This window comes from Crocodylus siamensis, chromosome 4, assembly GCF_052110815.1.
Source record: "Crocodylus siamensis isolate JL-2025a chromosome 4, ASM5211081v1, whole genome shotgun sequence".
Classification (NCBI taxonomy): domain Eukaryota; kingdom Metazoa; phylum Chordata; order Crocodylia; family Crocodylidae; genus Crocodylus; species Crocodylus siamensis.
Genome location: NC_143398.1, coordinates 135,224,109 through 135,238,259, shown reverse-complemented (window position 1 = coordinate 135,238,259; position 14,151 = coordinate 135,224,109). Strand labels below are relative to the sequence as shown.

Sequence of the window (14,151 nt, the reverse complement as noted above, 5' to 3'; positions counted from 1 at the left end):
TCTGTATCATTTTCCCCATATATAATGTGGAAAAGTATTTAACTGCTACACTGCACAGATAATATGAGGATTAATTAGTTAATGCTTATAAAGCCCTTTGAAAATAGAAAGCAACTTCTATAAATAAAAGCCAACTATTATAATAACATATAGTCTTAAACCATAAAGAAGAGCTATTCCAACACAGAATTAAAAATAGCTACACGTAAGTGAATTAAGAGATTCAATAACTTCCACTGCTCTATATTTCAAAGAAAGGGGTAATCACATTTACATTACCTTCTTAAATTAAGCAAACATTATACTAAAGCTTTTTGTTTGATTATCTGGCTACTGCCAACATGTCTGCAGAGTATAATAAAAATACATTCCTAAAGATATAAATGAGTAGTGAAAAATGTTCTAAAGCTGTAGAACATGTTTCAATAATTATAACAGACAGTTTTCTTACATTTACTTGAGAGGGTTGTTCTATATTGGGATATTAATCACTAATGCACATTTTAATATTGAATCCTGCCTTTTTTTTTCCCAAACAAAAAACACAAGATTGTTTGTTCTTATTGGGTTTTTCTACAGTCCAAAACTACTCTACTTTTGCACATGGTAAAGGGGCATTAAAAAGGTATTAAAGCTATAAGCAGAAGACTGATTTTTTTCTCTACCTGAAATACTTTTTTGATTTTTCCTGCTGCTTTGAAGATTGATTTGCTGCATGTTTGCAGAAGAGGTTGGTTGCAGTATTTTACATGGAGGCTGGCATATCTGATGTTATTCCTCCTCAAAGTACTGTGATCTCATTGACCAAAATGTGGCAACTAACCAACGAAGCAACAGGAAAACCTGTATGAAGTGTATTCATACCACGGCTCCCTGATCTAAAAGAATATCTTTATATAACTTGAATATAAACAGTCTACAAGAAATAATATGTTAAATATAAATATTACTCAAGGGCAGACTATTCGATTGGATCCCTAATCTTTTGTGCCAAATTGTAATACCGAAAAACTTGAATCCTCTTTTTCTTGAATTGATCTGAAGTAGTAACTAAAAATAATTCAAATTGGTTATTTACTAGCTTAAGGGGAAATAGGGTAAGATATTTCCTAAGGGCTAGAGACAGAAGTTATGCATAAACGGGTTTAAGTGATCAGAAACCAGTTTTAACCTGTAACAGAACAGAAGTTCAGTGCACCGCTTTCAAAAAGGCCAAAACTGATTTAAGATAAATCTGGTTGAATGTAGCTTAACTGATTTAGGTCAAACTGTTGGTTTATGGAACTTCTGTCCTAGACCCCTTCCTGGCTTAAGTTAACTCACAGTCCTCCAGCATCCCAGGATATTTTGCAGCCCTGGGCTGGGCTGAGTTGGGCTGTGCTGTGTTGTCTGCTCTAGCAGAGCAGGATTGGCACCACCCTTCTCCTACCTCACCAGAGCACTATCACTGCTCAGACTGGCTGAGAAGGGGGTAGGAGTGAGAAATCCTGCTCCAGAGAGCTGGGAACCTGAGGGGAAGGGGAGAGAGTTAATCCCTTCCTCCATCCCCTCTCCAGCATGGGACCTCAACCAGGGTCTGCCTGGCAGGAGTGCAGCAGCCCTTGCCAGATGTCCCCAGCACTCCCACCCCAAGTCACTGGTCAAGTGGCAGGAGCAGAGGGGTGAGGAGGCCCAGTACTCCAGAGTGATTCATTTTTTTTGTCTAATTATTTACCCAGGGTTTATGCCCAGAGACAATCTGAGAGGACCACTAGTCAAAAAATCATACAAATGCAACTGGTCCACAGAATATATCCTTATGCCAAAAAACCTGGAGCTATGATTCTTATCACCTACTTTGCTAGTTCCAATAGCATTTTTCTCACCAAGCCTGCCTTATCAAGTTAATCCAAAAAGCAGGAAAGTTCCTGAATTCCAACTTAATCTATACTCCCTCCCTTGCAAAACCAGCTTGGCAAGTTTAAGTGACTGAGGCTTCAAACCCCTGGAACAGATCTGGCAATGCTCAACAGCTCTAAGTTCAGGCAGCTTCCAATTTCTAAGTCCAGTGTTCAACAAAATATTCAGATGCTATGCATAATAAAGTCTCTGGATCCAAGTGAATTCAGTAGTGCTGACTAGGGAAGGGGGAGCTCGAGCGCTCCTGCAGTAAGCAGGGGTGGGGAGGCTGGGGATGGCTGGCAAAGACTGCTGCCCCCTTTTCCCTCCAGGCTCACCCCAACTGGAGACTGCAGGCCAGGATGGGGGCTTAAATGCCTCTCCAATCATACTCAGCACCATCTAAGGCCTGGCCACAAACCCTCGCACAAGCTCAGCTTCCCTCCAGGCTTCCGGCCACTGCAGAAGGGAAGGGAGTGATTGCTCTAGCACCCCTAGCTTCTAACCTGGGCCACTGCAGGCATGTGGTTGCATTTCCAGAATCAAAAGTGAATGTCTATTCAATTGTTTCTCAGTTCAATCTATGACCCCAGCTGACTTCCTGCCCTTTGGGCAGGGGGCTGGACTCGATGATCTCCCGAGGTCCCTTCCAGCCCTAATGTCTATGAAATCTATGCAGGTTAGACTACTATTCAGTCTGTGCAATCTACTGCAAAGACTGAGTCTATTCAAGCTTGGGCTTTTGAATGTCTGTAATTAGTTCAGAAGTTTTTTCCAGAAAATCAAAACATGACATATTCTTTTATGGCATCAGCTAATTCATGTGCAATTTGGGAAATTCTTTTAAAAAAAAAAGTTATCGACTTTAAGCTACAAAAAAAACACACTGGTACTCATCTAAAGATGCAGACAAGCACTTTGTGAGATTTTTTTTTTAAGTGCCTATAGCTCTACAGCATACAAATAAACCTGGTTTAGTACCCAGTGTAGCAGAATACCATCTCTGTCTCTCCCCAAACTCTGCTACCTGACAATTTGGTTATCATGGTCGCTGCAAAGGGCAGACTCCTTTGTCCCATCTCGTCACGTAATCCTGAGTAGTAACCTGACCTGGATACATTCCTGAGGGAGGAGGGAAACCTCCTCCTCTCCCTACAGGACTGACATCACATACCTGGATGGGGGGCTTAAGCTCCCTATTGTTCTCAGTAATGCCAACCTGACTGGGAAGGCGCTAAAGACCCTGCCAGTCTACCTGGCAACCAGTGATGCATTTCAAATTGGTTGGCTGGCAGCCAACTGTTACTGGCCTTCATTGGATCAGGTAAATGAGGTCATAAGTTCTACAGAAATTAAGGATTGCCCAGGAGGAGGGGCAGTAGCCATGATGAAAACTCTCAGAGAAGCTGGACCATCTGAAACTTGCTCTCTCTCTTGAAACTCATGATCAGTTAACTGCCTGCCTCCAGAGGGAATCTCCACCTGCCTCTGAATGACACTTGTAAGCTACCTGAGATCTAACTAGGTATATAGCTTGCAGTTACTAAGACACATTATCAAAGGCTACCCAGCCACCCTGCTTGCTCTGTGGGATTTCTCTGATATTGCTCTACCTGTACCCTATTCCAAACCTACTCCTTGTAACCAATCAAGTTGTCCACTGTGCCTAGTGTGGGCGACTTAATGGGCATGGTTCTAGATTATGCCTTGGGGTCCACTTGGTTTGGCTGACTAAGGAAGACCACTCTTTGTGCTTCCAACTGAGGGAAGCACCCCAAGTTCTTGCAGTGCATTAAGTACCCTCAAGGACTACTAGGCCTATGTTTCCTAGGGGGGACAGGATCAAGATCAGTCCAGACCCTGGGTGGTGGCACATTACCCCCAAGCTAACAGGTGTGCTCCAGCAAGGGGTTGGCCGGACATGAAGCACCCTCAGGGAAGTACTTGAAACCTAGAAGGTGATCAGGCGCAGTGAGGTGGGTGGCTCAATGCAGGAGTACCCCCTACTGGCTCACCACACCTAGTTCCATTTGAAAAAAAACCTCCCAAAAGTAGCACTTATTTGCCTCTTTAGGTGCTTAACTATCTTTAAACAAGTCTGGATGCTGTTGCTTTAAGAGTTCCTACTATCATAACTGAATTAAATTGTCAAATACAACATACAGAAAATTAACAAAAGCAAAATGAAAAAGAAGTTGTAATATGCAAAGGACTTGTATGCCTATATACTAAAAAATTTAAAAAATTCAGCTGCAACAATCAGTTGTTAGCTAGGACCAGTTAAGCAGACTTCACTGCATTTTTCAAAGTATATACCAAGATAAATCTATAGCTATAGCACTCAGTGATACAAACATGTTCATTAGTAATAGTATTAACATGTATTATGTTTCATAATTAAAAATATAAATATTAAGGGAGAATTTCTCTTCATACACAGCACACTCAGAAGATACAAACATATATTGCTTATATTTTACTTATTTCATTATACTGAATCTTCAGTCTAATTAAGAAAATTCCTAGAGGATCTCTGCTTTTCATGAACTAAGTATACAGCAAAGGATAACACCTTTTTTTAGACATAAGACCGTGAGATGTGTTTATAGATACTCTGTGTAGCCACTACTGAATGCCCCAGAGCTGTGGACAGTGGGATCACTGGGATCCCCTACCCTGAGAGAGTTCGTAGTGTGGAGATGCCCTAAAGACAGACTGTCTGGAAGTCCTGATTCCACAGAAGGGAGCCTGGAAGAAGTCCTAAGAGTCCTGGTTAAGCCAGGGCTTCTCACTCCCAGTTTCACAGCTGCAATCCTGAAAGCTCTGACACAGCTAACTACCACAGATCCATAGGCCTTCTGAGCACCAGAAGGGAATGAGACACACTACACCACTGGATTTCACAGATACTGGCTGACTGAATGAGGATGGTGAGAATCAGGAAATAATGGGTTTCATTCCAAAGTCTGGTGAGGAGTGTATTTAAAATGGGTAAATGCCACTCTACCACTGTCTCTGAGCCTGACACCTTTCTATTCCAACCTTTTATCTTCACTCTGCTTCCCGTTTCTCATCCCTACAGCCAATACCTTGCCCAGTTAGTCCTAGGTCATTACCTTCCACTCCAGCTCTTAATCTGTAGTATCCTTGCTCAACCAGTTTCAGTTTTCCCACTGCAACCTACCTCCCTGTCATTTCTCTGTATTCTTTACTAGGGGTGCACCGATAGAGATTTTGGGGGCTGATACTGATAGCTGATATTTAAGGAGACATATTGGTGGATACCAATCCAATTTCTGATACAGCTGCCTCCAGCTGGTCAGTCTAGTGTGCTGGAAGGGGAGAGGGAAGGGAAGGGGCATGGTGGGGCAGATCAACACCCCTCCCAGTGAGGGAGGGGGTAGGGGCAGGCACTACACAGGCAGGCTGGGGTAGGGGGAGCCGTGGCTCATGGGGGGGGCAGTGTCCACTGCTGCTTGTACCCTGGGAGGCACGGGGAGGGAAGGAGTGTGCTCCCCAGATCTGTGAGGGGTGGGCTGAGAAGGACTGCAGCCAGGGCTGCATGGGGCTGTTCTCAGCAAGGGCTGGGCTCAGAGCAGGCACCGGCGGCAATGGCTGGATGCTGCATCCACCCCAAATTTTGCTGGTCCTCCACTCAATGCCCGACCTCCACCGAAGCATCAGGAAGAGTCGAGGCTGTGCTGGGCAGCTGGCAGCAGCAGCGCTGGGAGTAGAGTACTGGTGAAATTTGGAGTGGATGCAGTATCCTGCCAGTGCCCGCTCTAAACCCAGCCCCTGCTAAGAGCCCTGCACAGCCCCCACACCTTGATCCGGGGGGACACTCCCTTCCCTTCTGGGATGCAAGCAGCAGCAGGAGCTGCCCCCGCCACACCTTCTCTCCTTATTCTAAACAGATTCCTTAGCCCCATCTACTTCTTCGCCTTGCCTCTGATTCAGACTTTGTTGTGGGTGTGTTTGGAGAAAATATCTTTCTCTATATTCCCTGAATGGCAACAAGGATAGAGGAATGGACAACAACAGTGCAAGGCAAGCATATTCCCTGCTCTGGGTTCCAATGCCTAGCTCCACATTCTGGTTTAGACCACCTAGGAGCAGCCACATTACAGAGAAAATGTGGATGTGCCACTGCGGTTCTTGGCTGGAATTGCTGAGTTGCTCTGTGAAGGCCACATGTCCACTATCTTATCAGCACTAAGAACTCCAATGCAGAGAGGCAGTAAAGTTCATAAAAGAAAAGACCATGATGATTTAACAAGGGAAATGCAATATTGTTCAATTTTGGAAAAGGTTGAGCCATTTTGCCTGAAACATTCCAAAAATGCAACCCAAGACACCTACCCAGGATGCAAATTTTCAGTGCAAATGGTTAAAGTTTGGCAAAACAATAATCATCTGAAAACAGTGTTTTATAATGGGAAATGCTGAACAACCTTAACATTGTACGTGCTCATTTACTGAAGTTTACAATATAGGTTATAACTAATGTACAACAAACACTGTCCTTGTGGCTCATTTACCTTGAATTCTTCCACAATAATACTCAGGGCTTCATGTCCAGCTTTCCTCATGTCTTCTAATTCATGCATATGTTTCTCCTGTAGAAAATAAATGTACCAAAGGTCATATAATAAGTACATGAACTTGATATAACAATATGAAATCAGATACAAGACTCCTAATAGGTCTTCCAGTACATTTGGTGAAGAAATCTTCCTAATCGTTCAGCAGTCTGTGAAGACCAGATTTAAAAGTCTCAAACAACTGGACTCCTCCTTTTTTCTTTAGATATCATGCATCTGTCTACCATCCCCAAGAAGCTGCCTAGAAAGTTCATTGCTAAGTTGTTCCTAATATTAAGTCTAAACTTCCCGTTTATTAATTTGATTTTGCTATTCCTTGTCTCACCTTAACTCGGAATTCTCTATTCTTTGTGTATACACCCCTTAGATTGTTTCCCTTTTATAATTATCATTTGCAGTAGTGGAAATCATTACTATTAATTACACCAAGATTTATTATGGAAGTACCTAACTTCTCACCTGAGATATGACTTTTTTCATCCCTTTACCATTTAGTAGGAGTTGAAAGTACTTAGCATCTCTCAGGATCAGATTTTGAAGCCTCTTCTCAAATCAGTCACTCAAATACTCAACCTGTTTTTGCTGTCTGTCTCTTAACTCATTTGAATTTATCAGTATCTTTCTAATAACGTGGTGCTTAGAACCTAATAAAATATTTCAGGAATGGCTATGTTAGAACCATGTAGGAAGATTTTTTCCTTTACATTTTGTCATAATATTTTTCTATATATCTTATTAGCAATGAATTCCCTGTAATATGCAAAAAAATCCATTCAATTTATTGTCAACCCTAGAACTCTTAAAAGCACTACTTCTCTATTTTCTCCATACCAGTGGGTGCATCTACACATTCATTAAGGCGCAGTACTTACTGCACATTTATTTAGTACTTGATTATACAAGTACTAAATAAATGCATAGTAACTACGCGCATTCATAAATGTGCAGTAACTGAAGTTATTGCGCAGTAGTGCCAGAAACACCTTTTTAGTGATGCTGCTGCACAATAACCTAATAATACTGCACAGGAGCATATTAACACTGTTTGGGCTGTGACATGCTACTGAGCAGTATTATTAAGCTACTGTGTAGTTAGCATCTCATGTAGACATGCCCAGTATGTATACATGTATAACATGATCATATTTTTTGTGGATACATATTAGCTTTTTCTCTAAGTGAATCTCATTTTCTTGTAAAAGTTTCTAAATTCCCTAGTTCTTTTACTATTTCCCTGCACTAGGTAGGAGTTGGTCATATTCACTCCCAAATCACAAACATTCACAACTTTAGAAATTCATTGCTATTTACCTTAACCATTAATTAAAATGATAAAACCCAACCTAGCTCTGATCTGGCTTTGTTCAGCATTGCATATCTCTCCTCAACTCCATTTCTCCATCTTGTTCTTTAGTATGTTTGTTAATTTATTTTGTTAGTTTTCAGAAAACAGTGTTCTGGTTGCTGCTTTTCAGAAAATGTGTGTTTATTCAAGAAAATCAAAATTAAATTTTCAGTTTACATGCAACAAAAAGAATCAAATGTTTACATAGAAGTTTTACATCATTTGTATGCCCTTCATAAAAGGAAATGTTGCTGATTAAATTCATCCCTTTTAGGCTAGGGACAGACATTCTAAAAGCCTAAGCAGAATTGATTCAATATTTGCAGGTTAGTCTAACCTGGCTAGACTAAGTCACTTTGTGAAGCTGGGAGGAACTAGAGCAGTCCTCCCTTCCCTTCCACAGCACTGAGCTGAGCAGGGCAGGTGGGGTGTAACCAGGCCCCTGCAGGACACTCTGATTAGCCCAGCAGGGAACTGATAAGAGTGTTTATCACCCCTAATTCAGTGTTTATCACCCCATTAAGAAAACAACAGAGGACTTTACCAGGTACCTGTTGATTCTGCCTTTGTCACAGCACAGACCTGAACCAGCATGTGGTCTACTAGCTATTATACAGACACCTCTCAGCAGCACAAAGGGAAGGGGGGGGGATTCCTGCTTAGCAGGAAGTAGTGATGGGGAAGAGGGGAGCAACCCGCAAGTTTCTGGAGCTGCAGTCAGGGAGCAGAGGGGAGGGGTGACCCCTGCTGTGAAGCAGAGAGCCCTGCCCAGCCCAGCCCAGAGAGCATGTTGGGATGCTGGTGGTGTCCAGTTTATCTTAAACCAGCAAGGGGTCTGGGACAGACATTGCATAAATTTGTTTGACCCAAATCATTTAAGTCTGATGCTACATTCAACCAGGTTTATCTCAAACTGATCTCAGCCATTTTCATACTGGTTTATTTGAACTGAACACCTGTTCTGTTACAGGTTTAAACCAGTTTCTGATAACTTAAACCAGTTTATATATAACATCTGTCTCTAGTCTTACTGAAGTGTCTTGTAATTTGAGTCTCCAATCCAGACATCTTGTTAGAACTTCATCTGGTTTTCAGGACTAAATAGCGACTAGAAGTATTTCATAAACAGAAGATCCATCCTTTTCCCTAAAATGTCTGACTTGATGCCAGGATACCCTCTGAATATAAAGTTATTACAATGACTGTACATACTCAAATATTTTAAATCGATTTGATAAGGTGATGAGAAAGCAGAAGTGAATGTGTCAGGCAGATGATACTGCAGTGAGTATGTGACAACATGTACTCTTTGATATATACTGGCTGCCTACTGCTTTCTAGGTGGAAGTCAAAGACTTGACCCTATCTTATAAAGCTCTAAAAGTTTTCATACCCATCTCCCAAAAATACAACCTGTTACCACATGCAACATACCACAGATACCATGAACAAAAACATTAAACCTCAAGCCCCCTTATTTTGAAAGGCCTGTTGGCATCTAAACATGGAGGCGAGCACTTTGTGAGATTTCTATAGCATAAAAATTAAATCCGGTTTAATACCTAGTTTCATTTGAAAAATCAAACAACAAAAAACAGCTCTCATTTGCCTCTTCAGGTGCTTAACTATTTCTAAACAAATCTGGACACCGGTGCATCTAAACAAATCTGGACACTGGTGCTTTAAGGGCTCCTACAATTACAATCCCGGCAAAAAACAAGAAATCAACAGGAAATTATAAATACATATAAAAATCTAATCCCTAGAGCTCAGGATATATTATTAATGCAACAGTTTTAGTAATAATTAAGTTCAGCCTATGGCAATGCAGTGCACTGTCTTCCTCAGCAAAACATTTCCCTAGTATAAAAATTAATATTTAACAGTACAGTACACATACTGTTGTCTTGAAGCCAAATGACATAACAATTCAACCTGAATTCATTATTTAACAGAATTGCAACATATCCATTTTTTGATTTATTGAAACCATCTAGAGGTGCAACATATTTGAGTAGGTCATTTTTATTCTGCATACCTCCTGACCTAACTGTATGAGAAGTATTTTGATACTCCTAAAGGTAATTCATTGGCAAGATTTTTAGGGGCAATACAAAACCTGTCTTGAAAAAGAAGAATTGAAGGAGAAAGAGTTCATATGCAAAAGAGCAAGCTGCTTTTTAGATAGGGATTGCAACATCTGTTGCATCAGAGACGTCATGTCATGCAACACAAATGCATTGACACTGTAGGCAAACTCAGAAGTTATAAAAAAATAAATAAATCTGAGTTTGCCATCCTCTGAACTAGATAATTTTTCAGTACAAAAGAATATAATCCTGAATATGTAGAAAAAATACAGTACACAATTTAATAAGTAAAATGTTACATCTATTTTGTGATTTAAGTTAGGTGTGAAAAGGAAACAAAAAATGCAGGAAAAAATAATTTTCAAGTCAGTTTATCTTTGTTCATAGATAAGGAGGCAGGGAGTCAAAGACTGAGATCTTTTCTGTAACTACTCCAACACAAAATCATTGGAGGAATATACATTCAATGAACTCTACAGTATACATCTAGTTACACAAAAGATCATAGCCCTCAACATGTTACTTCCATATCTATGAGCACAAATATATTGACTTGAAAATACCATTTTTCTAAATAAATTAGATTAAAATGCATGAAACTTACACACACACACACAAATATAAATCAGAACAGGACGGAGAAAACCAATCTTTGTTTATCTATCAATCACCATTAGGGAACATCTTGGGGATATTACTTTATGATGTCATGCTTCCTCTTTGACAGGAATGAAAGTAACTAACTATACAAAACAAAGCAAAATGACCACAAGGGACACCATCCAGAATGTTTTCTTCATAGTGAATTTTTCAAGCTGTACCTTAACCATACATTCACATCTGCACTTACAAGTAAATGTTAAGTATGAACTCATAACTCAAGATTATGGGATCCTAATGCTCAGACCAAGCACAACTAGTAATATAAAATGCATTTTACAGTATTTTCACAGGAAAAAAACTGCCTGGTAAAGTACTAGTAGTTTGCTTGTGAGCCAGTATATCTAGTAATCTTAATGTATATAATATGGAGAGTAGGGAAAAAGAAAGAGTATGAATACAAACAGAAAACGGACAAGATTAGGCAGAAGCTACAATGTGGACCACCTCCCAAATGCTGTATCAAACGTTCTTTACATCAGGGTGTTAATACTTAATAAAAGCTACACAATCTTGCCAGCTTGCAGATCTCTTCAGCCAACACTGACTTCTCAGTTCAAACTATTGTGACTTCTGTAAGGACCAGGGCACAAAGTTTGGCCTAACGGGTAGGCCACAAGGGAAGGCCAGAGACAAGAACTAGAATCCAAGGTACCTAAACAAAGGGGGAATTCCAGGAGCAGCATCCAAGTTATAGGCATCAAGGTTCGAGAGTCAGAGACCAAATTACCAACTTCAAAAGGGAAAACCAGGGGTAGAGTTCAAGACACAGGCCAAATTAGATTTCTGGGGTCTGAGACAAAGTTACTAAAGCCAAGGGGAATTTCCAAATAGCGAGAGTCCAAAGGCAGAGCTGAGCAGGGTCAGAAGTCAAAAAACCAAGAGCACAGAATCCAGGAAGGCATATCACAGCAGATCTACAAGTGAAATGGTTGGCTGGCCTGCAGTGTGGAGCTACAGGTGGACTTATATGGTGTGGGAGGGTTGCTATCCCCAGCAGCCAATCAGGAGATCCTACGTATTTTAACATATACTTAAATGCCAAAAGAAATCAAATGCTGTTCTTTTCAAGTGTGTTTGTGTATCCTTTTCTTTATTACGAGAGATGTAAGTGGTGGTGGTGGATCTCTTACCTGGCTGGCTAGAAAAGGGAGAGAAAAACTTGTCTGGACATTGAGACTCAGGGACTGGAAGCATGTAGTTGTCACATCAGTTGAGTGAGAACTGGCCGCAGCAGAGGTCAGGGACATACTTCACAAGTATCTCTTTCACTTTTCCTAGATCATCTTGACCAGGGGTTCCTAAACTGTGGTACGCGTACCCCTGAGGGTACGCAAGACATCTCTGGGGTACGCAGGAGAAGTTGTGTACTGGCATTTTTTTCATTATAACAATTGGCATTTAAGGGGTTCAAATATCAACTGTCTGCTGATAAGGGTATGTGGGCAGCCGGTAAATGTAGAAGCAAGTACACAATAAGTAAAAGTTTAGGAACCTCTAATCGAGATGATTTCTTTCCAGCACCCACAGGGACCCGCTGGCTCTTTAGAAGATCCACTGTTTTGAGAACAGAGACAAATTTCCCACTCCTTGTAACTGCAGCTAGGAGAACCTTGTATAGGAAGGGGAGAAAAATACCTATTTCTCTAATTTAAACAAGTCCCCTTCTTTTGTACCCAAGGGCAGAAAAGACAAGTATGCTTCCATGTGTTGTTACGGTCAGGATACCCTGCCTTGACAGTAAATATGGGAGTCGACAGTTCTTTAAGCCAATTTATCTTTAGTCAGGCTTCTACGAAGAAGTAAAACACTCCATACTGAGAACACAGAGAAGCAGAGAAAGCTAGAAGGACCACAGGAAAGAAACATTAGTAAGAGGAAGATACTAATGAATACTTCTTAAGAAAACTGAATGAAAGAAAAGGAAGTTGAATGGAAATGGGAACATCCTCTACTGTCCTGTACCACTAAACAGAAACCTGTGGTAACATCCTATTATGGCCCTCTTCCTGAGTTGCACCTACAATTACTTCCATCACAATTAATGAAGGAGCACAAATATGACAAATTAAGGCTATTAGACATACCAATGGAAGCAAGGAGTTTTCTGTCAACATATCTTTTGCATAACAATGATCAGACCACAAAACTGGGCCCAGCAATAATTTACAAATCCAGCCCTTAAGTGGGAAAACTAACATAAACAAATCCAAACATTAGGATGCTCTTACTAAATATGTGAATAAGTAACCTGTGCTACTGCGCTTCTGAAAAAGAGACACATTCTCCAAATGTTTTTGCTCTTGGGACCAGCCACAGGCTAAAACTGAAAAAATTCTCCATCTTCCATCATGAGGAAATGGCAATTGTTACTTGGAAAAATATTCAGAAAAGTAATATAGTTTCAGAATAGACAATCTACAGGCAGGGGAAAAAGTAGTAGCAGGGGAAAAATGAAATAATGGATGGCAAAATTACTGATCAAGATAGTCATCAAAATTCCCAGGGTATTCTGGGAATATAAAGTCATAGCAGCTGAAGGGGTCAGGTGTAATATAGCTAGGGCGCAGGGCACACCCATGATGATGGGACAGCAGTGCTGGCATGAGCCTGTCACAGGAGTCAACTAATATATTATTATATATATATATATATATATATATATATTTTTTTTTTTTAACATAAAACAGCAATCATAAAGAATTCCTCAAGAACTACAGCATCAAGCCCATACTATACCTGAGACACACAGATGACATCTTCATCATTTGGACAGAAACCCTGCAGTCTCTGACTGATTTCCACCAAAAATTTAATAATCACCACCCCTCCATCAGACTATCGCTAAAAAGAACACCAACATTTCCTTTTTTGGACACCATGATCAATATCCAAAATGCTAAAATACAAGCCACCATATACAAGAAACTCACAAGCCAGCATACATATCTGCACAGAATCAGTGATCACCCTAAACACACCAAGAAAACTGTAATTTACACTCAGCCTCTCTGATACCACCACATTTGCACCAAGGAAAATACCCATGGATCGCCACCTCATAAAACACAAAAGGGCTTTCCCCAACAAGGGCACTCCTCAAGAGACAAAGATCATACTTTTGAAAGAGCCTCCCGGATATCACGTGAAGATTTCCTGCAGTACAAAAATAAAATCCCCATGAATCACACACCATTAGTTATGACATACCATCCTTTCCTCCAACCAATACGGATAATCCTCAAACAACTGCAACCCATATTAGAAGAACACCAATTCTTAAAGACATCTTTCCAGAACCACGCATTCTACCCTTTTCACAAGCACCAAACTTCGCCAACCTCATCACCAGAAGCAAACTCCCTAAGACCCAAGCCACACCAAATGAATCCAAACCATGCCAGAACAAGAAATGCCAAACCTGCCAACACATCTCTACGACTCTCACAATAACCACACCCCACGACAGAACCATCATCCTTCCTGGATCTTACACCTGCACCTCCAGATATATTATGTATCTCATCCAGTGCACAAACTACCCTAATGGAAAATATGTAGGAGAATCCAAACAACT

General features: G+C 40.7%; 1 protein-coding gene across 4 annotated transcripts in view; it reads right to left on the bottom strand.

Moving 5' to 3' along the window:
• Window positions 1-14,151, bottom strand: part of CCDC91 (coiled-coil domain containing 91) — a 342,014-nt gene that overhangs the window by 202,832 nt on the left and 125,031 nt on the right. For all 4 annotated transcript variants that reach the window (XM_090043857.1, XM_090043861.1, XM_090043858.1 and 1 more), the window contains exon 9: window positions 6,417-6,494. In XM_090043857.1, the coding sequence (XP_089899983.1) occupies window positions 6,417-6,494 (78 nt within the window). The remainder of the gene's footprint in view (window positions 1-6,416; window positions 6,495-14,151) is intronic.